Source organism: Nycticebus coucang, chromosome 5, assembly GCF_027406575.1.
Source record: "Nycticebus coucang isolate mNycCou1 chromosome 5, mNycCou1.pri, whole genome shotgun sequence".
NCBI classification, from domain to species: Eukaryota; Metazoa; Chordata; class Mammalia; order Primates; family Lorisidae; genus Nycticebus; species Nycticebus coucang.
The window spans coordinates 49,935,851-49,959,406 of record NC_069784.1 but is presented as its reverse complement, the minus strand read 5'-3'; the positions used below and the strand labels follow the sequence as shown (position 1 = coordinate 49,959,406).

General features: G+C 39.3%; 1 protein-coding gene across 1 annotated transcript in view; it reads left to right on the top strand.

Annotated features, from left to right (window-relative positions):
* Positions 1-21,127, top strand: part of WARS2 (tryptophanyl tRNA synthetase 2, mitochondrial) — a 112,688-nt gene extending 91,561 nt beyond the window's left edge. Inside the window, exons 5-6 of the mRNA XM_053592012.1 lie at positions 17,857-17,975; positions 20,468-21,127. Of these exons, the coding sequence (XP_053447987.1) occupies positions 17,857-17,975; positions 20,468-20,916 (568 nt within the window). The 3' untranslated portion in view covers positions 20,917-21,127. The remainder of the gene's footprint in view (positions 1-17,856; positions 17,976-20,467) is intronic.
* Positions 21,128-23,556: the final 2,429 nt, after the last annotated feature.

Here is a 23,556-nt window from a genome sequence, read left to right as displayed (position 1 = left end):
TTTGTTAAGGGTAATACTCACTATGATGAGATCTCAATTATTAATATCTATGCACCCAACCAGAATGCACCTCAATTTATAAGAGAAACTCTAACAGACATGAGTAACTTGATTTCCTCCAGCTCCATAATCATCGGAGATTTCAACACTCCTTTCACAGTATTGGATCGATCCTCCAGCAAGAAGCTGAGCAAAGATATCTTAGATTTAAACCTAACCATCCAATATTTAGATTTAGCAGACATCTACAGAACATTTCATCCCAACAAAACTGAATACACATACTTCTCATCAGCCCATGGAACTTACTCCAAAATTGACCACATTTTAGGTCACAAGTCTAACCTCAGTAAATTTAAAGGAATAGAAATTATTCCTTGCATCTTCTCGGACCATCATGGAATAAAACTTGAATTGAGTAACAACAGGAATCTGCATACTCATACAAAAACATGGAAGTTAAATAACCTTATGCTGAATGATAGCTGGGTCAGAGATGAGATTAAGAAAGAAATTGCCAATTTTTTGGAACAAAACGACAATGAAGACACAAACTATCAGAACCTCTAGGACACCGCAAAGGCAGTTCTAAGAGGGAAATTTATAGCACTACAAGCCTTCCTCGAGAGAACAGAAAGAGGGGAAGTTGACAACTTAATAGGACATCTCAAGCAACTGGAAAAGGAAGAACATTCCAACCCCAAACCCAGTAGAAGAAAAGAAATAACCAAAATTAGAGCAGAATTATGAAATTCAAAACAAAAGAATAATACAACAGATCAATAAATCAAAAAGCTGGTTTTTTGAAAAGGTCAACAAAATAGATAAACCTCTGGCCAACCTAATCAGAAAAAAAGAGTAAAATCTCTCATATCATCAATCAGAAACAACAAAGACAAAATAACAACAGACTCGTCAGAAATCCAAAAAATCCTTAATGAATATTACAAGAAACTTTATTCTCAGAAATATGAAAATCTGAAGGAAATTGACCAATACTTGGAAGCACGCCACCTTCCAAGACTTAGCCAGAATCAAGTGGAAATGTTGAACAGACCCATATCAAGTTCAGAAATAGCATCAACTATACAAAACCTCCTAAAAAGAAAAGCCCAGGACCAGATGGTTTTACGTCAGAATTCTACCAAACCTTTAAAGAGGAATTAGTACCTATATTACTCAACCTGTTCCAAAAGGTAGAAAAAGACGGAAGACTACCTAACACGTTCTATGAAGCAAACATCACCCTGATCCCCAAACCAGGAAAAGACCCAACAAGTAAAGAAAATTATAGACCAATATCACTAATGAATATAGATGCAAAAATATTCAACAAGATCCTAACAAACAGAATCCAGCAACACATCAAACAAATTATACATCATGACCAAGTTGGTTTTATCCCAGGGTCTCAAGGCTGGTTCAATATACGTAAATCTATAAATGTAATTCAGCACATAAACAAATTAAAAATCAAAGACCATATGATTCTCTCAATCGATGCAGAAAAAGCTTTTGATAATATCCAGCATCACTTCATGATCAGAACACTCAAGAAAATTGGTCTAGAAGGGACTTTTCTTAAACTGATAGAGGCCATCTACAGCAAACCCACAGCCAATATCATATTGAATGGAGTTAAATTGGAATCATTTCCACTCAGATCAGGAACCAGACATGGCTGCCCATTGTCTCCATTGCTTTTCAACATTGTAATGGACGTTTTAGCCACCGCAATTAGGGAAGAAAAGGCGATCAAGAGTATCCATATAGGGTCAGAAGAGATCAAACTCTCGCTCTTCGCAGATGATATGATTGTGTATCTGGAAAACACTAGGGACTCTACTACAAAACTCCTAGAAGTGATCAAGGAATACAGCAGCGTCTCAGGTTACAAAATCAACATTCATAAATCGGTAGCCTTTATATACACCAACAACAGTCAAGTTGAAAAAGCAGTCAAGGACTCTATCCCATTCACAGTAGTGCCAAAGAAGATGAACTATTTGGGAATTTACCTAACAAAAGACGTTAAAGATCTCTATAAAGAGAACTATGAAACTCTAAGTAAAGAAATAGCTGAAAATGTTAACAAATGGAAAAACATACCATGCTCATGGCTAGGAAGAATCAACATTATCAAAATGTCCATACTACCCAAAGCAATATATAATTTCAACGCACTCCCTATTAAAGCTCCACTGTCATATTTTAAAGATCTTGAAAAAACAATACTTCATTTTATATGGAATCAGAAAAAACCTCAAATAGCCAAGACAATACTCAGAAATAAAAACAAAACAGGAGGAATCACACTACCAGACCTCAGACGTTGCTACAAATCGATAGTGATGAAAACAGCATGGTACTGGCACAAAAACAGAGAAGTAGATATCTGGAAGAGAATAGAGAACCAAGAGATGAATCCAGCTACTTACTGCTATTTGATCTTTGATAAGCCAATTAAAAACATTCAGTGGGGAAAAGGTTCCCTATTTAACAAATGGTGCTGGGTGAACTGGCTGGCAACCTGCAGAAGACTGAAATTGGGCCCACACCTTTCACCATTAACTAAGATAGACTCTCATTGGATTAAAGATTTAAACTTAAGACATGAAACTATAAAAATACTAGAGGAGAGTGCAGGGAAAACCCTTGAAGAAATTGGTCTGGGTGAGTGTTTTATGAGGAGACCCTCCCCCCCGGGCAATTGAAGCAGCTTCAAAAATACACTACTGGGACTTGATCAAACTACAAAGCTTCTGCACAGCCAAGAACACAGTAAGTAAAGCAAACAAACAGCCCTCAGAATGGGAGAAGATATTTGCAGGGTATATCTCTGACAAAGGTTTAATAACCAGAATCCACAGAGAACTCAAACGCATCAGCAAGAAAAAAACAAGGGATCCCATCGCAGGCTGGGCAAGGGATTTGAAGAGAAACTTCTCTGAAGAAGACAGGTGCACGGCCTTCAGACATATGAAAAAATGCTCATCATCTTTAATCATCAGAGAAATGCAAATCAAAACTACTTTGAGATATCATCTAACTCCAGTGAGACTAGCCTATATCACAAAATCTCAAGACCAGAGATGTTGGCGTGGACGTGGAGAAAAGAGAACACTTCTACACTGCTGGTGGGAATGCAAATTAATACATTCCTTTTGAAAAGAGATATGGAGAACACTCAGAAATCTAAAAATAGATCTGCCATTCAAAACTGTAATCCCTCTGCTGGGCATATACCCAGAAGACCAAAAATCACAACATAACAAAGATATTTGTACCAGAATGTTTATTGCAGCCCAATTCATAATTGCTAAGTCATGGAAAAAGCCCAAGTGCCCATTGATCCACAAATGGATTAATAAATTGTGGTATATGTACACCATGGAATATTATGCAGCCTTGAAGAAAGATGGAGACTTTACCTCTTTCATGTTTACATGGATGGAGTTGGAACATATTCTTCTTAGTAAAGTATCTCAAGAATGGAAGAAAAAGTACCCAAGGTACTCAGCCCTACTATGAAACTAATTTGGGGGCTCTCACATGAAAGCTATAACCCAGTTACAACCTAACAATAGGGGGAAGTGGGAAAGGGAGGGGAGGGAGGGGGGTGGTGGGTAGAGGGAGGGGGATCTGTGGGATCATACCTGTGGTGCATCTTACAGGGGTATTTGCGAAACTTCGTAAATGTAGAATGTAAATGTTTTGGCACAGTAAATGAGATAATGCCAGGAAGGCTATGTTAACCATTGTGATGAAAATGTGTCAAATGGTCTATGAAGCGAATGTATGATGCCCCATGATCATATCAATGTATACAGTTTTGATTTAATAAAAAAAAAATCCTACGAAGAATCAGGATTTTCTCACCTATAAAATAGGAAAAATTATTCTGTATAGCATTGTTGGAAGATTGAAATGAAATATGGGCCAGTTAGGGCTGTCGCTGGGAGCTGTTCCTTGGGTATAATTGCTGATGGTTATGTCTTGCATGACTAAAGTCTCACATCTAATTTTGTTTTCAAGACCTGCTTCTTTATAGAACCAAAGTCTAGCGTGGTTTGGTGGCATGTACCTGTAGTCTCAGTTACTAGGGAGGCCGAGGTGAGAGATTGTTTGAGCCTGGGAGTTCAAGTCCAGCCTGGACTTGAAACACAGAGAGACTGTCTCAAAACAAAATGAACAAACAACAACAACAAAAAACCCACAAAGGCTAAAAATGTTCAGCACTAGAATAGGAAAACAGGGCTGTGCCTGTGGCTCAAAGGAGTAGGGAGCTGGCCCCATATGCCAGAGGTAGCGGTTTCAAACCCAGCCCCGGCCAAAAAAAAAAAAAAAAAAAGCTAGAATAGGAAAACAAATGAGCATGGTCGTGATACCAGAATTTTGTCTTCAGTAGGTTCTTGTCTCAGTGATTCAAAGAATGAATCCGCGGACCACAGATCAGTGGTAAGACAGGATTTATTTATAGAAAACAATACAAAAACACCAAAGCTCCCAGCAGGGAGTGAAAACTCAAGTGGGGAGAAAAAAGCTCTCTTGCTGTCTGTCTGTCTCACTCTGGGCTTTTTGTCCAGGGGTTATATATAGTTGCCTGGGGCCCTCTGTAGTTACATTTAGCTGGGCTTAACACTTATATTTAGCATGTCTGGGACCCTCTGTAGTTATATTTTGGTGTTTGGGACAGTGTGTCTGGGTCCTGAATGAATGGCTACAATCCCTTTCATTCCCAGACCTAGGAAATGTGCATGAAATTGACCAGGCCTAGGAAATGGGTGGGTTCCCTGCCACAAGTGCAAGGGAAGGGAAACCTAAGGTGCTGGTATTTCCCCAGCAGTTGTCTGGCCCCTCCAGCTACTGGAGCCTCGGGATGAGGGTAGGGGTGGGGGCTGCCTACCCTCCAGCCCGCTGGTTCCTCTGCTCGCTGCCACCGCACCAACACCACCAAGGTGGAGGCAGCTGGTCTGCACCCCCCCACCCCAGCTCCACCCATCTGGCCGGGACACCACTTATCCTTATCAGTAGATATTCCCTAACATTTCAAGAACAGTAATAGGGGACCTCCTCTCTAAGCTCAGGTCTGTTTAAAAGAGTTAACTGTAATGAGAGTATAAATGCCTTCTTTTTTTTTTTTTTAATTTTAGGTTAATATGAGGGTAGAAATAACCAAGTCACAATATTTGCATTTGTTAGGTCGAGCCCCTCTTGTAGTTGTGTTCCACACCCAAAGGTTTGCCACACAACCCTACATTGTGCCCATTAAGTGAGAGCACCCTAAAACCCTGTCTCCTCTCCCTCCTCCTTCACTCCTCCCCCCGCCAACTTGAATTGAAATGAGTTTTTCTCTGTGGATGTGAATTAGTTCATCTAATGGCTTCATATTAGTATTGAGTGGATTGGATATTTGCTTTTCCATTCTTGTGATACTTTACTAAGAATAATGTGTTTCAGTTCCTTTCAGAATAATACAAAAGATGTAAAGTCGCCATCTTTTTTAGTGGCTAAATAATATTCCATGGTATACATATACCACAGTTCGTTAATCTGTTCCTGGGTTGGTGGGTATTTAGGTTGTTTCTACATTTTGGCAATTGTAAATTGAGCTGTGATAAACAATCTAGTGCAAATGTCTTTATTATAAAAGGATTTTTTTTCTTCTGGGTAGATGCCTAGTAGTGGGATTGCAGGGTCAAATGGGAGGTCTAATTTGAGTTCTTTGAGGATTCTCTATACTTCTTTCCAAAGAGGCCATATTCATCTGCAGTTCCACCAACAGTGTAAAAGTGTTCCCTTTCTCCACATCCATGTCAGCATCTGCAACTTTGAGGCTTTGTGATGAGGACTAATCTTACAGGGATTAGGTGATGTCTCAGAGTGGTTTTCATTTGCATTTCTCTGATGACTAGGAACAATGAGCATTTTTTTCATATGCTTGTTAGCCATTCGTCTGTCTTGCTTAGAGAAGATTCAATTCATGTCTCTTGCCCAGTCATAGATGGGATTGTTTGTTCTTTTTTTGTTGACTGATTTGAGTTCTCTATAGATCCTAGTTATCAAACTTTGTCAGATTTGTAATATGCAAATATCTTTTCCTATTCTGAAGTTTATCTGTTTGCTTTGATTGTTGTATCCTTATCTGTGCAGAAACTTTTCAGTTTAATTAAGTCCCACTTGTTTATTTTTGTTGTTATTGCAATTGCTACAGAAGTCTTCTTCATGAAATCTTTCCACGGGGCTGACATCTTCAAGAGTTTTCCCCACACTTTCTTCTAGGATTTTTATCATTTCATGACATAGATATAAATCTTTATTCCACTTGAATTAATTTTTGTAAGTGCTTAAAGACAGGGGTCCAGTTTCAGTCTTTTACATGTGGTTATCCAGTTCTCCCAGCACCATTTATTGAATAGGGATTCTTTTCCCCAGTGTATGCGGTTTTTTTTGTTGTTGTTATTGTTGTTGTTGGTTTATTATTGATCAGATGGCCTGGGTGCGGTGGCTCACGCCTATAATTCTAGCAGTATGGGAGGCCAAGGTGGGTGGATTGCCTGAGCTCAGGAGTTCAAGACCAGTCTAAACAAAAGCGAGACCCTGTCTCTACTAAAAATAGAAAAACTGAGGCCAAAGGATCACTTGAGCCCAAGAATTGGTGACGCCATGGCACTGTACCCAGGGGGACAGCTTGAGACTCTGTCTCAAAAAAAAAAAAAAAAATGATCAGATGTCTGCAAGAGACTGGTTTATCTCTTGGTTTTCCATTTGATTCCAAATGTCTCTGTATCTATTTTTGTGAAGCTGTTTTGTCCCTGTAGACTTGTAATGTACCCTAAAGTCTAGTAGAGTGATGCCTCCAGCTTTGTTTTTATTACTAAAATTGCCTTGGCTACACAGGGTTTTTTCCTGGTTGCATACAAAATGAAGAACTTTTTTTTTCCAGTTCTTCCATTATATTGGTATTCTAATAGGAATTGCATTGAATCTGTAGATTGCTTTGGGAAGTACAGACATTTTAGCAGTGTTGATTCTTCCCAGCCAGGATCACTGTATACTCTTCCATTTGTTAATGACTTCTGCAATTTCTTTTCTGAGGGTGTCATAATTCTCTTTGTAGAGGTCCTTCACCTCTTTGGTTAGGTATATTCCTAAGAATTTTATTTTCTTTGAAGCTCTTATGAAGGGAATTATGTCTTTGATTAGCTTCTCAACTTGCTGTTGTTGGCATATACAAAGATTACTGATTTGTAAACATTGATTTTATACCCTCAGATATTACTGTATTTCTTGATCACTTCTAAGAGTCTTGTGGTTGAATCTCTGGGGTTCTGTAAGTATAAGATCATATCATCAGCAAAGAGCAAGAGTTTGATGTCCTCTTCTCCCATTTGGATGCCCTTTATATCTTTCTCTTGTCTGATTGCATTGGCTAGAACTTCTAGCACGACATTGAATAGTAGTGGCAATAGTGGACATCCTTGTCTGATTCCAGTTCTAAGTGGAAAAGCTTTCACTTTTACTCCATTCATCATGATACTGGCTGTGGGTTTGTCATGGATGGCTTCAATCAGTTTAAGAAATATGCCACCAGTGCTTATATACTTAAGTATTCTTCTTAGAAAAGGATGCTGACTTTTATCAAATGCTTTTTCTACATCTATTGAGAGGATCATATGGTCTTTGTTTTTGCTTTTATTGATATGAATTACATTTGTGGATTTGTGTATGTTAAATTAGCCTTAGATCCATGGATGAAGCCTACTTGATCATGATGTATAATTTTTTAATGTGTCACTGTAATTTATTGGCTAAGATTTTATTGACTATTTTTGCATCTATATTCATTAGTGAAATTGGTCTGTACTCCTTTCTAGTTGGCTCTTTTCCTGGTTTTGGTGTCAGGGTGATGTTTGCTTCATAGAATGTGTCCATCTTTGTCTTTCTTAACTGTAGTTGCTTTAAATCCACTTGTATCTGAAAATAAGATTGCAACCCCACCTTTCTTCTTATTTACATTTGCCCAAGATACTGTTTTCCATCCTTTATCCCGTGTCTAAATTAGTCCTTAAAAGTTAGGTGAGTTTCCTGGAGACAGCATATGGATGGCTTTTTTATTCATTTGGCCAGCCTGTGCCTCTGCAGTGGAGAATTTAAGTTATTAACATTTATTAGTAGAATTGATAAGTGTGTTGGAGTTTAATTCATCTTTTTTTTTTTTTTTAATTGTTGGAGATTCATTGAGGGTACAATAAGCCGGCTTACACTGATTGCATTTGTTAGGTAAAGTCCCTCTTGCAATCATGTCTTGCCCCCAGAAGGTGTGGCACACACCAAGGCCCCACCCCTCTCCCTCCTTCCCTCTCTCTGCTTTTCTTCCCCCGCCCCCATGACCTTAATTGTCATTAATTGTCCTCATATCAAAATTGAGTACATAGGATTCATGCTTCTCCATTCTTGTGATGCTTTACTAAGAATAATGTCTTCCACTTCCATCCAGGTTAATACAAAGGATGTAAAGTCTCCATTTTTTTTAATAGCTGAATAGTATTCCATGGTATACAAATACCACAGTTAATCCATTCCTGGGTTGGTGGGCATTTAGGCTGTTTCCACATTTTGGCAATTGTAAATTGAGCTGCAATAAACAGTCTAGTACAAGTGTCCTTATGATAAAAGGATTTTGTTCCTTCTGGGTAGATGCCCAGTAATGGGATTGCAGGATCAAATGGGAGGTCTAGCTTGAGTGCTTTGAGGTTTCTCCATACTTCCTTCCAGAAAGGTTGTACTAATTTGCAGTCCCACCAGCAGTGTAAAAGTGTTCCCTTCTCTCTACATCCACACCAGCATCTGCAGTTTTGAGACTTTGTGATGTGGGCCATTCTCACTGGGGTTAGATGGCATTTCAGGGTGATTTTGATTTGCATTTCTCTAATATATAGGGAAGATGAACATTTTTTCATATGTTTGTTAGCCATTCGTCTTTCTTCTTTAAAGAAGGTTCTATTCATGTCTGTTGCCCATTGATATATGGGATCGTTGGCTTTTTTCATGTGGATTAATTTGAGTTCTCTATAGATCCTAGTTATCAAGCTTTTGTCTGATTCAAAATATGCAAATATCCTTTCTCATTGTGTAGGTTGTCTCTTTGCTTTGGTTGTTGTCTCCTTGGCTGTACAGAAGCTTTTCAGTTTAATGAAGTCCCATTTGTTTATTTTTGTTGTTGTTGCAATTGCCATGGCAGTCTTCTTCATGAAGTCTTTCCCCAGGCCAATATCTTCCAGTGTTTTTCCTATGCTTTCTTTGAGGATTGTTTAATTCATCTTATTTTGTGAACATCTGTTGCTTAGTTTTATCTTTGTGTCATTGTGGAAGCTAGGTTTTGTCCTTTAGTTTCTGGATGTTTACTTTGCTGGCTGGCCATTGTGATGGTTAGTGTGTAGAATAGGTATAGGTTTCCTGTAGAGCTGCTCTTGTGGAGAATTTCCTCAATGTTTGCATATCAGTAAAATATTTGATTTCTCCATCAATTTTGAAGCCTAGTTTAGCAGGATACTGAATTCTGGGCTGAAAATTATTTTGTTTAAGGTGGTTAAAGGTAATGACCAGTCTCTTCTGGCTTGGAAAATTTCAGCTGAAAAGTTCACTATCACCCTGAAGGGTATGCTCTCATAGGTCAGTTGGTACTTACTCCTGGCTGCTTGCAGAATTTTCTCTTTTGTCTTTACTTTGGACAGGTTCATTGCAATGTGTCTTGTAGCTGCTCTGTTTGTGTTGAGATGACCTGGGGTTTGATATCCCTCTAAAAGGAATTTTCAGAATCTTTAGTAAAACTTGGGAAATTTTCATTTATGATATTCCCTAGTAGGGCTTGCATTCCTTTGAGACATTCTTGTTCCCCTTCAGGGATCCCTATAATTTGTATGTTTGCACGCTTCATGTGGTTCCGTAATTCTCTGAGTGAATGTTCTGCTTTTTCTCTCTTCTTTGCAGCCTCTTTAGCTACCTATGTTAGCTCAAGAGCTTTATCCTCTAGCTCTTAGATTCTTTCTTCTCCATGGTCTGATCTGTTATTCTACTGCATCTTTATGTTCTCTGATTGACTCCTTCAATTCCTTAAGCTGCACCATATCTTTTCTATATTTTTCATATCTTTCATCTATTTTTTTGTTTTGGTTTTACACTTTTTTGCTAATTCCCATTATAGCCTTTGTCATCCATATTTTAGATTCCCTTTCTGTCATTTCCATTAATTCTTTATAGGTAAAATCCCCTGCAGTAGCTGCCTCATGGTCCTGTGGGGGGATTGCTCTGGTTTGGTTTTTCATGTTGGTAGAATTTTTCTGTTGATTCCTTCTCATGTGTGTTTTCTCCTGGTTCATTTCATTCCCCTACCTTTTCCTTCTCACTACCTCCTTCACTTTAAATTACCTTGTCTCAGATCTTAGGTATTGAAGTGGCCTTTGGTATAAGGCTACAAGGAAGAGAAGGGTAAAGAGCAAGAAGGGAGAAAAAAGAGGAAAAGGAAAAAAAGGTGGATGAAAGAAGAGAAAGGGAGCAACAGGAGATATGGTGTTGTTCGGCAAGGTGCTATGGCCACACGTGAAACTCTAAGACTTTGGGAGTTCTGAGTAGGACAGGTCCCTTAAAGTGAGGAGCTCCTTATCTGCCTGGGCAAAAGCAGGACTCCACCTCCACCAAATATGGAAAGAGAAAAAAATTAAAGATTAGGCCAGGCATGGTGGCTCATGCCTATAATCCTAGCACTCTGGGAGGCTGAGGTGAATGGATTGCCTGAATTCAAGAGTTTGAGACCAACCTGAGCAAGAGTGAGACCTTGTCTCTAAAAAATAGCCAGGCACTGTGGTTGGTACCTATAGTCCCAGCTACCAGGAAGGCTAAGGCAAGAGAATCACTTTGAGCCCAAAAGTTTGAGGTGTTGTGTGTTATGATGCCACAGCACTCTGTGAAGGGTTACTCTGTCTCAAAAAAAAAAAATAAAATAAAATAAAATTAAAAATTCAGCAGTATGTTGCAGTGGGGCTGCCAATATTGTCTTTCCAAAGGCTAAAGCTAGAAGGACACCCTAGAACGTGAACTTCTTACCTCCTTGAGCCAGACCAATGTCATGACCCCCCCCAGCACTCAGAGAAAAAAAAAAATAAAGAAAATTAAAAATACAATTATATTAGGTAAATTTAAAAAGGGATATCTTAGCTGTTGTATGAGAAATTTATGTGGGAAAGATGAGAAAAGTAGAAAAATCTCTACCAAAATTGAGATAAAAGGAGAGAAATTTAAAAAAGGAAGAAAGCATAAAAGGGACTGAAAAATGGTAAAAAAAAAAAAAGAAAAAGGAGAAGCCTTTGCTATTGAAGAAAGTAAAACTAAAAAAATAAAAATACAACCAAACAAAGAAACAAACAAAAAAAATCTTCAAAGAAATATATGTATATGCATGTAACTATATATCGAGAGAGAGCAATATATTGCCTGGACACCAGGTGGCGGTGTAATGTTAGGAGACAGAAAACATGCTTTTTGTTGTCAAAAATGAGGTTTGTTGGAAGCCACTCTCTTAGTTGCAGAGGAGATTGAGTCCTGTCTTCCTGACTCAGTTGCCCTCAATTAAGGCCTGTTGCTTTGTCAGCATTCAGTCCCCGTGGGATTGTGGTCCTAAAGCTCTCACCACATTTCTTAGGAGGCATGTCATACACTGCACCCTGACAATTCCTGGGGTTGCTCAGCTCACCCCAAGGGTGGATGCCTGAGCTCAGCAGGCATGCCAGAACTGGCCATGCAGTGTGTTCCTGCAGATCGTTTCTCCCTGGCGGCTTTTACACAACAGTGGTCCCCAACTAACATCCAAGCAAGTGGGAGCTCCCCCCCATTCAGTCTTCTATCCCCACCACTGGACACTGTTCAAGTCTACCCACTCATTTAAGCTCTCCAAGGCCACTCCAATGAGCAGGTTTAGCCCAAAATCAAAAAACTGCAGGACAGACCTTTCCTGTCCTCATTTCTCCATGGGTGGGTTGGCCGGCTGGTCTCCACCCATTCCCAAACACTCACCTTCTATGCAGGTTTTCCTCAGCTTTGAACCTCTTTGCTGGCTCCTGTGCCCCCAGAGTGATGTGCCTGGGTGGGTTCCCCCAGCCAGAGATCATTGGAGTCTTCTTTCTCCTGCCTTGCTGTGAGTAGCTGGTAAGGTGATGTATCTAGTCCACTGTCTTGCTTCACCTCCTGAATGCCCTTTTTATGCACATGGAGTGGGAAGGTGGTTTAAGGAGCCTCTTCTTTAATTTCCTTGCTTTACAAGTACAGACCAGTAAGGTTAAGCAAGTTGCCAAAATTTATGTAGCTGCTCAGTGGACAGTGGAACATCAGGGCCTGATGGTGGGTCTCAAACACTTTTTCTGCTAAGGTGCATGTCTTGTCTGTCAATTTATGTTTTCTCTCAAGTTTAGAAAAATTTAACTGCTTGGTAATAAGAAACAGAGGCAGTTTTCAAACCCACGTCTGCTTTTTAGCCTAAACCATGGTTTCCCCTGTACCAGAGATGAAGCACTTTGGGAGTATTTTTTTTTTTATTTTTGTTTTGCTTTGTTTCAGATATTTCTGGATTTTGGAAAAAGGTCACAGCCAGAATTTCTATGAATATTCACTTTATAAATATAATAGGTTGGGTGATGAATTGAACAACAGATAAAACATTTGTGGTTTTCTTTTCCATCAGCAAATCTGGGTGTGACCTCTTTATAAAATGTTGATGCAAGTCAAATATAAATTTAGAGTTGCTTTCGTCAAAATCAACATTAGAATGAGTGGCATATTTGGCCAGAGAATAAATATAAGAGAAAAGAATAGAAGAGGAACCTTCCAGATACATTTAGAAAAGATTTATGTAACTTTTTTGGCAGAACTTGGTATAGAACCCAGGAATGGAGAGCTGAGACCATCTTTGGTTTGAGAGTATGATAAATGGTAGATATGTGAAGAAAGACAGAATATCAGAAACAGCAAGGGTTTTGAGTGTAGCTTTTATTTTGCATCTGTTATTATTTTTCTGAATGTCAAATTTCAAAATGCTGAGTATAGAATAAGTAAATACTTCTTTCTCCCTCTTTCTGGGTATGTGTGTGCATATACTAGTGTGTGTATATAAATTTTATTGATGTTAAGTATCTGTAATGCCAATGATCCAGAAAAAGAAATAAGCATGGCCTTGAGGGAAAAGAAGGAATTGGCATGTCTGCCAGGCATCATGGACAAGTGATTGATTCTCACAATTGCTCTGTAAAATGGGTAGGTGATGCAATCCTCATTTTACAGATTAAGAAATAAAGTCTCAGAGAGGTACCACTGTCTACTCAAATAGAGATGAGAGTGAACACCTGGGTGGATCAGATTATCAAGAATTTGAAAAATATGGGAAGAGGATAAAAAGACATTAAAAGTAAAAGCCGTAATGACATAGGAAAATAAGGCAACAGAATCCTGGAGAAACTGAGTAAGCAGAAATCAAACCAAACCAAAATCCCAAAAGTAAAGAAAGTAAAATGATTAGTCAGAATCTTCAGGCTGGTAGAGTCCAGGAAGAGGTGAGTCGTTGTAATACCTCAGGATCAGACCCCTGCTGTTGAAGACCATTGAAAATGGCTTTGTGAGAGGCTTAAAATGTTAGTTCCTAAAGCTGCTTGAGACTTCCAATTCTTGGAATGACATTCATGCTTTGTGAGTTCAGCCTAACCTGAAGTTTTGTAAGTTCCTGGAAGCTGCTCATTTCTGCTATCTGCTCCTATCCACGTTATTTGCCCACATTACGAGCAATCATTTTTTTCTTTCTCTTTCCCCTTTCCCTCCATCAGGAAAGTGCCTCCACTAAACCAGAACCCTACTGAGAGGCTGTCTGAGAAATGCAGTTTCCAGGCTCCTAGCCCCTGGAAATCAAGAGATGGCACAGAAGGAAAAGAATAGTGTCAGATGTCAACAATTGTCCAGGACATTCTCTACACAGTGGGGGGAGACTATTTGTACATTATTTGTACATTTTAAGAACACAGTAAATTTGATAAGACTTGTATTTTTAAAAGAGAATTCGATTAAAATTTAGAAAACGAAGTTCAGGAGAACAAAAGTAGCTAGGGCAGTCTCTTTAGAGGCCATCTCATTAGTTTAGTTTGGACCTTCCTGGTGACAGTAAAGATGAAGAGAATTAGACTCAGGAGGTGGCACTGACAGGACTCTCTCCCAGGCGGGATGTGTGTGAGAGTCAGGTGTCATTTCTGAGTCGTGCAGCTGGATTGATGTCATCACCATTCACAGAGATGGAGATTCCTGGGAGGAGACCAGCCAGAAGGCCATGGGGCTGCATTCAGTCTGTCTTCTCTCCTCCTGAAGGCCTTGAATCCCCAGCGCTGATTTTCAACCTGTGTGCTGTGGCATATTGTTGTGCCATGAGGGGATCTTAGGTGTGCCATGAAAATTTTTAAAGATCATTAATTAAATTGTTTTTGAAAGAAGTTCAAAACACTATAAGTATATCCTTTTTTTTTTACTCTTTTTTTTAATCAACATAATTTAAGTGTGCCGCAGAAGTTTAACTATAAGTTCAAGCGTGCCATAAAAGATAAAGAAGTTGGAAAAACACTGCTCTAGGAGGTAAAACCTTCTTTATTTCCCTCACAGTACCCAGTGCCAGGCCTTTCACACAGTGCATCTTCAACAAGTGATTGCTGAATTAGAGTCATTATAGCTTATCCAACCATCAAGCAGTGATGAAGAATTAATTCCTTATGAGAGAAAAGCAGCAACAAACTGCTGGTTAAAGGCGGCAGTACTGACACTTACAAACACAGCCAAAGAAAGTGTCAAAGAAAAGAAAAGACGAGTCCCTGTGAGCGGATATATGAAGTGATTATTCAACTGGACACTAAGTCTGCCAGAGGGGTGGGGTGGGTCCCAAGTAAACCTAGATGCAAAAAGGAACTAAGCAAAAATAATAATAATAATAATTTTTTGCATCACCAAAGAAGATCAGAGGCATTATTATGTGACAGAAGTTATAACAATCAAAATTATGAAAGACTTTTGTTTTATGTTGTGTCTCAGAAAGCACAGTCAGGGTAAGTAACAAAGAAAGAAAGTAGGGGAAAAGAGAAGACATTAATATGGATATCATTATGGAGGGTATACATTTTAAAAGAACAGCTCTAAATTATTTGAAGTGAAAGGAAGACTGTGGGGAGAGCAGTTGAAAATGTGAAGAGAATAAGCCCCATAAGTGAGTAGAATCAAAGACAGGCTGAATTAATGTAAAGTATGAACTCAGTGGATGAGAAGTAAAGGGTAAGATAAATTATAGGTGAAAGGGGCAGCAGGAGCGCAGGGAGGGAAGACCAGAAACAAACAAACTAAAATCAGATGAAAAAGCCAAGTGGGGCAATAGACCAGGTGAAAAAAATTAAAATGTTTTAAATCCCTTTAAAAGAAAATGCAAAACCCCACAGAATTGTTAGAAATGAGGCAAGGGTCTGACATGAGGCAAAGATGCGTGGAGAGTCATTATGAAAACTAAATGTGTTTTCTGTTTAGTTTGGTTGCTTTGTGAATCTGGAACCATTTTGACATGTGGAAATATTCATTTTGATGTGCCTAAAGTATATTGATTATGGTAATTGTTTTTTCTGTGTTAGTTGCAGTCCATTGTGATTTCCTATGGGCTACTGTAATTGCTTTTTAACCTGCTCTGCTGGCTAATTTGGTTTGGGCAGGAGGAGGAAGGTCCACAAAGATGAGAAATTTACAAGGGTGGGGCACGGGCATATACCTCTGAGGAGCACCGTGTAGCGTTATGGCTGCTGAGGGAAACATAAAAAGGAACATTTTGTTTTTAGCACTCGCTAAGCCAGTGGCTTTCTGCTCTCGGCTGTGCGGATGACAGCAATGGACATTGCATCGAACCTCCTACATTCATTTCCTGACCTTAGAGAAGAGAGACCACTTCTGGATCCACTGTCATGGTCCTTGCACTTTGCCTTCCCATTCATTGTTCTGTCCCTGTTTTCTTTTCTTTTCTTTTTTTGAGACAGAGTCTCAAGCTGTCACCCTGGGTAGAGTGCTGTGGCATCATAGCTCACAGCTACCTCCAACTCTTGGGCTCAAGTTATCCTCTTGCCTCAGTTTTTCTATTTTTAGTAGCGATAGGGGCTCAGTCTGGCTCAGGCTGGTCTAGAACTCGTGAGCTTAAACTATTCACCTGCCTCGGCCTCCCAGAGTGGTAGGATTACAGGCTTGAGCCACGTGCCCAGCCTTTTCCTGTTTTCTTAAATTAAAAGAACTCTCAGCATTCTGTTACATGACCATCTCTGGGATTACGCGTTGATATTTGAGTTTGTGATGTACCAGCTGTTAAAACCGAAAATGATCTTGTTTGAAACAAGACACGGTGTACCCCAAATCAATGCCCTTATGGTAACTTTCTTTTGCCATTTTGTCCTTCATCATGTCAGATATTAATGAATATTTATATTAATAGCTATCATTTACTGTCAAGTACTGTGCTTGTGATTTCTGATGGGCTACTATAATGCCCACTTGGCTTTTTCTTCTGATTTTAGTTCATTTGTTCCTGGTCAACCCTTGAAGCAGACATCTGAGATATGCTCCATTATGATCTCCATTTTAGAGAGGAATGAAGGCTTAGAAAGGCTACTTGCCTACAATAACTCCCTTCTTCTTTCGTAGGACTTTATTAAATCTCCCTGATCAAGAAACCACAGCACTTTGTTATCTGCATTATCAAATACAGACTCCCCAGTTGAGCACTAAACACTTAAAATCACCCGTTTTGTCCCACAATAGCACTTCAGGATAACGTTTTGTCCATCAAGACTTCTCTGTGATGGTTAATTCTTTCCTTATTTGATGTGCCACATCATGATCTAACAGTGCAAACTTTATTAACAGAATTAAAATCATTATGAATAGACTACCGATATTCTAATGGTTTTGTTTCACATCTTCATTTTTAGCAAAATATTACAGATAAAGTCCAGATCTGCACTTCCTCAGCTCCATTTCTTCCACTCCTTCTCTTGAAGCAGCTATGATTATGAATTTGGGGAGGAGCTTCCAGTGTTTTTTGTACTTATTATTACAGATATATACACCTGTAAACAATATGTTGTGTTTTTATATATACTTTCAAAATTTACAACAATGTCAGGGTACTTGACGTGTTCTCTGCAACCTTGCCTTTTTTCTGGGTGTGTTCTGATTGAGACCCATCTACATTATGCTTTTAGATTTTGTTCATTTAAGTTCACTGTGGTATATTGTCCTTTGCAATTTACTTGAAAATGAAGAAGTGAATTATTCCCTGTGTGTTGGGGAGGAAAAGCTCTTGCCTGAAGAGCTTTCTGCCACCTTTGATTCGAAGAGTAGGGCGAGGTGTCTTTTAAGTGTGAACCACAGCTCTGAGGTAAGAAGCATCTGGCCGAGGCTGAGATTTCACATGCTGGCTGGGCGAGGGAACGTGGAGTTATTTCAAAATACCGCTATGTGTTTAGAGTGTATGTTATGTGAGATCCCCTTCCTTCCTCCCTCCTAGAAAGATCCTGTCATCCTTTTGTTGGCGGCTGTATCTCTCTGTGTGGAAGAAGCACAACAAGAGCAGACAACCATCTCTTTGACGTTTGTCTGATACTCGGGTAGAGACTCTGGTCTCAATTCTGTCTGTAGTTGGTGAACACTTGTTGAACACCACCAATGAAAAAGGCGCAGGGAATGCAGCTGCTTGTTATGTCAGTTGTGTCTAAGAAGGAGCCTACCACACTCCTCTGTCTTTTATTAAAGGTCTACACACGTTCCTGTCGGTGAGGATCAAGTCCAGCACATGGAACTAGTTCAAGATCTAGCGCAAGGTTTCAACAAGAAGTATGGCGAGTTCTTCCCAGTGCCCAAGTCCATTCTAAGTAAGTAGCAAACTTGTGATTGTTGAATCAGGGCATGGTTTGAAGAAAGAATTGGATAATAGAGGCTTGGAACTTTTAGAACTAAACTTGGCTTTCTCGTGGACAGGCTTCAGGATTTGTTAACTAGAATCCTCATTGTTGTCTGTAATGTGCGCTAGTAGACTATTGGATTATTGACAACAATAACTGAAAATGTTTAAAGAATATGGGAGAGACCAAAAATTAAAAATAATTTTTCTTTATAAAGTATTATATAATTTATAAAGCATAAACAGGTGTTCCTTGACTTACAATGTGGTTACATCCTGATAAACCCATTGTAAATTAAAAATATCGTAAGTTAGCCAGGCACGGTGGCTCACACCGGTAATCCTAGCATTCTGTGAGGCTGAGGCAGGAGGATTGCTCAAGCTGAGGAGTTTGAGGACTCCTGAGGATGAGCAAGACCCCATCTCTACTCAAAAGAAAAATCAGCTAAGTGTGGTAGCAGACACCTGTAGGGAGGTTAAAGCAAGAGGATCACTTGAGCCCAAAAGTTGGAGGTTGCTATGAGCTATCATGACACCATGGCACTCATCCCAGGGTGACAGGCTAAGACTTTGTCTCAAAAAAAAACAATAATAATCTTAAGCTGAAAACACATTTAATATCCCTACCCTACCAAATATCACAGCTTAGCTCAGTCTGCCTTACATGTGCTCAGAACACTTACATTAGCCTACAGTAGTTGGGCAAAGTCATCTAACACAAAGCCTATTTATAATAAAGTGTTAAATATCCTATGTAATTTATTGATACTGTGCTGCAAGTGAAAATCACAATGATTATGTGGGTACTCAACGTATAGTTTGTACTGAATAGATAGCACTTTTGACATAGTACATGTCAAAAGATTATAACTTGCAATTTTAAAGTTGGAGACTGTCTGTATATATACAGAGGGGGCCAAAACAATGTATAATTAAAATTATAATAATATATACCAATAGGAAAAAATGAATATAAGTCACATTTGAGCACCTCTTGTAATTGCAGAAGTCAAATATGACTTGAATGTTACAATTTTAATACAGTTTTTTCCTTTCTTAAAATGTGTGTATATTGTTTGGGCACCGTGTGTGTACATACCAGAAGAAATTGATATTTCTCCCACTCTGTCTTCTTAAATGAACAACTGAGATGGAAATGCAGTCCATCTGCTGAATCTGAAATCCATATCAATTTGGGCCTTCAAGGCTATACTGTCTAGAATCTTCTTATAGAAAGAAGCTATAGATCACTGTCAACATTTTGGTAGCAGTATAAATTTGTGGCACTGAAGCTAATTACTTTCCATCATTATTGAGCTGGCAGCACCGTAAAGGAGTATAACATGTGCCTAGTATCAATTTAGAAATGTAAGGCAGGTGTAAATTTCTATGTTATTCTGACAGTTCACACATAAAAGTTCAGGGTACTCCAGGCCTTGAAATCAACCTTCTTTTTGCAATAAGTAATATTTAACATTTAAAATGGTAATATTTCTTTCATTATTTTACCTATTTCACTGTTATATGCTTCTGTAATAGCCATAAAATAAATAATTTTTAATAACACCGGTTTATGAAGCACAGTTTAACATCTTGATTCTATCAGAGCAATAAACAAGTCGCTTGTGTGTATCCGTGTGTATACTTACATAATCCTGGGAAAAGAAATGGAAGGATTGCCCCAGATTATTAAAATCAGGGGGCAGGAAGGGCAGGGGTTTGGATTAGGGTAGGGAAGAACAGAGAGGAAAGAAAGAGAAAGAGGAAAGAAATAAACAACACTTTCTAAAAAGGTGCACACAGCAGAAACCATATGATGATACAATTCAGTTGTGTAAGAGCATACATTTTTATACAGAGTGGACATAAAGTTTGTGTGCAATTTAAATTGCATATATGCATTAAAAGATGATGAAAACATCAGGTGTTAACAGTATTTATTTATTTATTTATTTATTTTTTTTTTTTTTTTGAGACTGAGTCTCACTCTGTTCCCTGCCCGGCTACAGTGCCATGGCCTCAGCCTAACTCACAGAAACTTCAAACTCCTGGGCTCAAGTGATCCTCTGACCTCAGCCTCCCAGCTAGAGTGCCACCAAGTCTGGCTAATGTTTCTATTTTTGGTAGAGACAGGGTCTTGTTCTTACTCAGGCTGCTCTCAAACTCCTGACCTCAAGGGGACCTCCTGCCTCAGCCTCCCAGAGTGCTAGGATTACAGGTGTGAACCACCATGCCCCCCTCAAGTGTTAACAATATTATCACATATTTCAAATGATCTTTACTTCCATGCTTATATTAATTCCTAGAAATTTTCCCAATGAATATTTGCTATTCATATAGTCAGATAAAAGTAAGTTATTTGGTGTTCTTGACATTAAGATCTGGACAGTTGACAGTCTTGGTAATTTATTTGTTTGGTTTTGTTTTTGCTTTTGGTGTATGTGTGTTGATGTTTTTACCTAGCACCCATGAAGAAGGTGAAATCCCTCCGTGACCCTTCTGCTAAGATGTCAAAATCAGACCCTGACAAACTGGCCACTATCAGAATAACAGACAGCCCCGAGGAGATAGTGCAGAAATTCCGCAGAGCTGTGACGGACTTCACCTCTGAGGTCACCTATGACCCAGCCAGCCGAGGAGGCGTCTCCAACATGGTCGCCATCCATGCCGCAGTGACTGGGCTGTCGGTGGAGGAGGTGGTCTGCCGCAGCACCGGCCTGGACACTGCTCGCTACAAGATGGTGGTGGCAGATGCTGTGATTGAGAAATTTGCTCCAATTAAGAGTGAAATTGAAAAACTGAAGATGGACAAGGACCATTTAGAGAAAGTTTTACAAGCTGGGTCTGCAAAAGCGAGAGAATTAGCATACCCCGTGTGCCAGGAGGTGAAGAAATTGGTGGGGTTTCTATAGGAAGTTTCAGCTAATCACAAAAAGCTTTTGTGTCTTACAGTCTGTGTATTTGGATAAAGGCAGCTTTCTTCAGAAGTAAAATATTATAGTTTCAGAACATTTAATTTAGTATAGCTGATTATCAGCTTCATTTGATGAATGTTTTGTAGAATGATATTCCAGATCCCCTCAACACGCTGTGACTAGAAAAAAGAAATTCAAGAAAACATAGATGTCTGAATTTCTGATTATTTGAGGCATACTCGTTGGCCTAAGTCAGTATTTTCAACCTTTTTTATCTCATCACACACTCAAAACTATAGTTAAACTTCCACAGCACACTTACATTATGTTGATCAAAAAAAGTAAAAGAAAAAGAACACAGTTACTGTACTTTGAACTTCTTTTTAAAATAATTTCATTAATGATCTTTAAAACTTTTTGTGGCACACCTAAGATCCTCTCACGGCACACCAGTGTGCCATGGCACTCTAGCTGAAAATCTCTGGCCTAAATATGTCAACACAAATGATATTGAGGTGAGCAGTAATTTGGGAATAGTGTATCACCTGTGCCCTTTGGGGTACTTACTATAACAGGTGCTCATTATCTATCCTAAGCCTTTTACAAAACATTGCGTAGAGGCCTTAGACTTAAAATCCTTGAGATGCCATTTGATCCAGTTTGTGTTCAGATCTTACAAAAGTAAGTTCATTTTTAAACGTTTTTCTTTTGTCACTGAGACGGTGCCTGTTTTATCATATTTAAACTGTTTAACTTGTTTTCTAAGAGACCACATTGACTCTTTTGGCAAGTGTTTGTTTGTTTGTTTTTAATTCAGAGATTTGGGGTACGATCTTCCAAGGAGGTTGCACTATTTCAACTTGATTTATTTATTTACAAGGGCCCAAATGCATGGATTATGTTCTTATTAAGCACTTCCTTGCATTCATTTCAGCTTAGTCTCATCAACCCCATGTGAAATACGCAGGAGAATTATTGCCATTTGACAAATGGAGACAGGGAGGCTCAGAGAGTGCAGTTCGCTTGTAGAGTACCACGCAGTAAGAAAGCAGCAAATCCAGTAGTAAAACCTTTGTTCTTTATTCCTCAGTGGAATCAGCACAAAATCCCGAAAAGCAACATTTTTGAGACTCCAAACATTCCGATTTTGAAGGTTGGAAATATAAGACCTGAACTGTTGATTTTGTTTATATCTACTACTCAGCCTATAGCTGCCTGCCTTAGATGTAGATAAAGTGAAACTTGGTCACAGTTTTCCCTCAAAATCCCCAAGGCAGGGCCCACGTTCTCTCTCCTGTGCTTGTTGCAGAGACACTTCCAGATACATCTGATACGTTCTGCCAGACTCAACAGCAGTGAGGACGGCAGACCAGAGGCTCCTCCTGAGCAGCAGCTTCTCATTTACCTCATCTAAGTAATAACAAATCACCCTAAAATGTAGCTTCTTTCCACTTCAACTTCCTCCACCTGAAAGTGATAATCTTGTTTTATACATACACCAGGACCTGTTAGCTAGGCTGATTTTGTAACAGAAATTACTTGTAAGTTTTTTGTCAGTCAGTACCATAATCCCCATTTATTCATGCGTGACCAATACGTATGTATATATATATATATATATAATTTTTTTTTTTTGAGACAGGGTCTCAAGCTGTCGCCCTGGGTAGTGCCATGGCGTCACAGCTCACAACAACCTCAAACTCACAGGCTTGAGAGATTCTCTTGCCTCAGCCTCCCAAGTAGCTGGGACTATAGGCGCCCACCACAACGCCCGGCTATTTCTTGGTTATAGTTGTCATTGTTGTCTGGCAGGCCTGAGCTGGATTTCAACCTGCCAGCTCCAGTGTATGTGGCTGCTGCCCTAGCCCCTTGAGCTACAAGCTCCGAGCCACATGACTAATATGTTGAGCAAACAATTTTAAGTCACGTTTCTCTCTCTCTGTCTCAAAAAAAAAAAGTTTTACTTTGTCACCCTGTGTTGAGTGTCATGGCATCATAGTTCACAGCAACCTTGAACTCTTAGGCTTAAGTGATCCTCTTGCCTTAGTTTTTCATTTTTAGTAGAGATGGGGTTTCACTCTGGCTCAGGCTGGTCCTGAACATATGAGCTTAAGCAATCGGCCTCCCAGAGGGCTAGGATTACAGTCGTGAGTCACCATGCCCAGCCTTCTCTCTTGTCTTTTTAAAGACAGGATCTCACTCTGTCATCCAGGCAGAAATACAGTAACCTGACTGAGCATAGTTCACTGTAACTTTGAATGCCTGGGCTTAAGCAATCTTTCTGCCTCAGCCTCCTAAGTAGCTAGGACTACAGGTGCATGCTACCACACCCAGCTAATTTTTTAATTTTTTTGTAGAGATAGGGTTTCAATGCGTTACCCAGACTGGACTTGACCTCCTGGCCTCAAGTGATCCTCTCACCTTAGCCTCCCAAAGTGCTGGAATTACAGGTGTAGCCATTGTGGCTGACTTATGTTTCTTTAAGGGAAGGAAGTAGAGTGGTTCTTGTATCACAATAGATACAAATCCTCAAATCCACAAAACACTGCATCTCAGAATCCAAATCAAAAGACCCTTTGGGGGATTTTTTGAAGTTAGCCTAGATCATGGGAAAAAGAAACATCTTGCCTTTTGGAC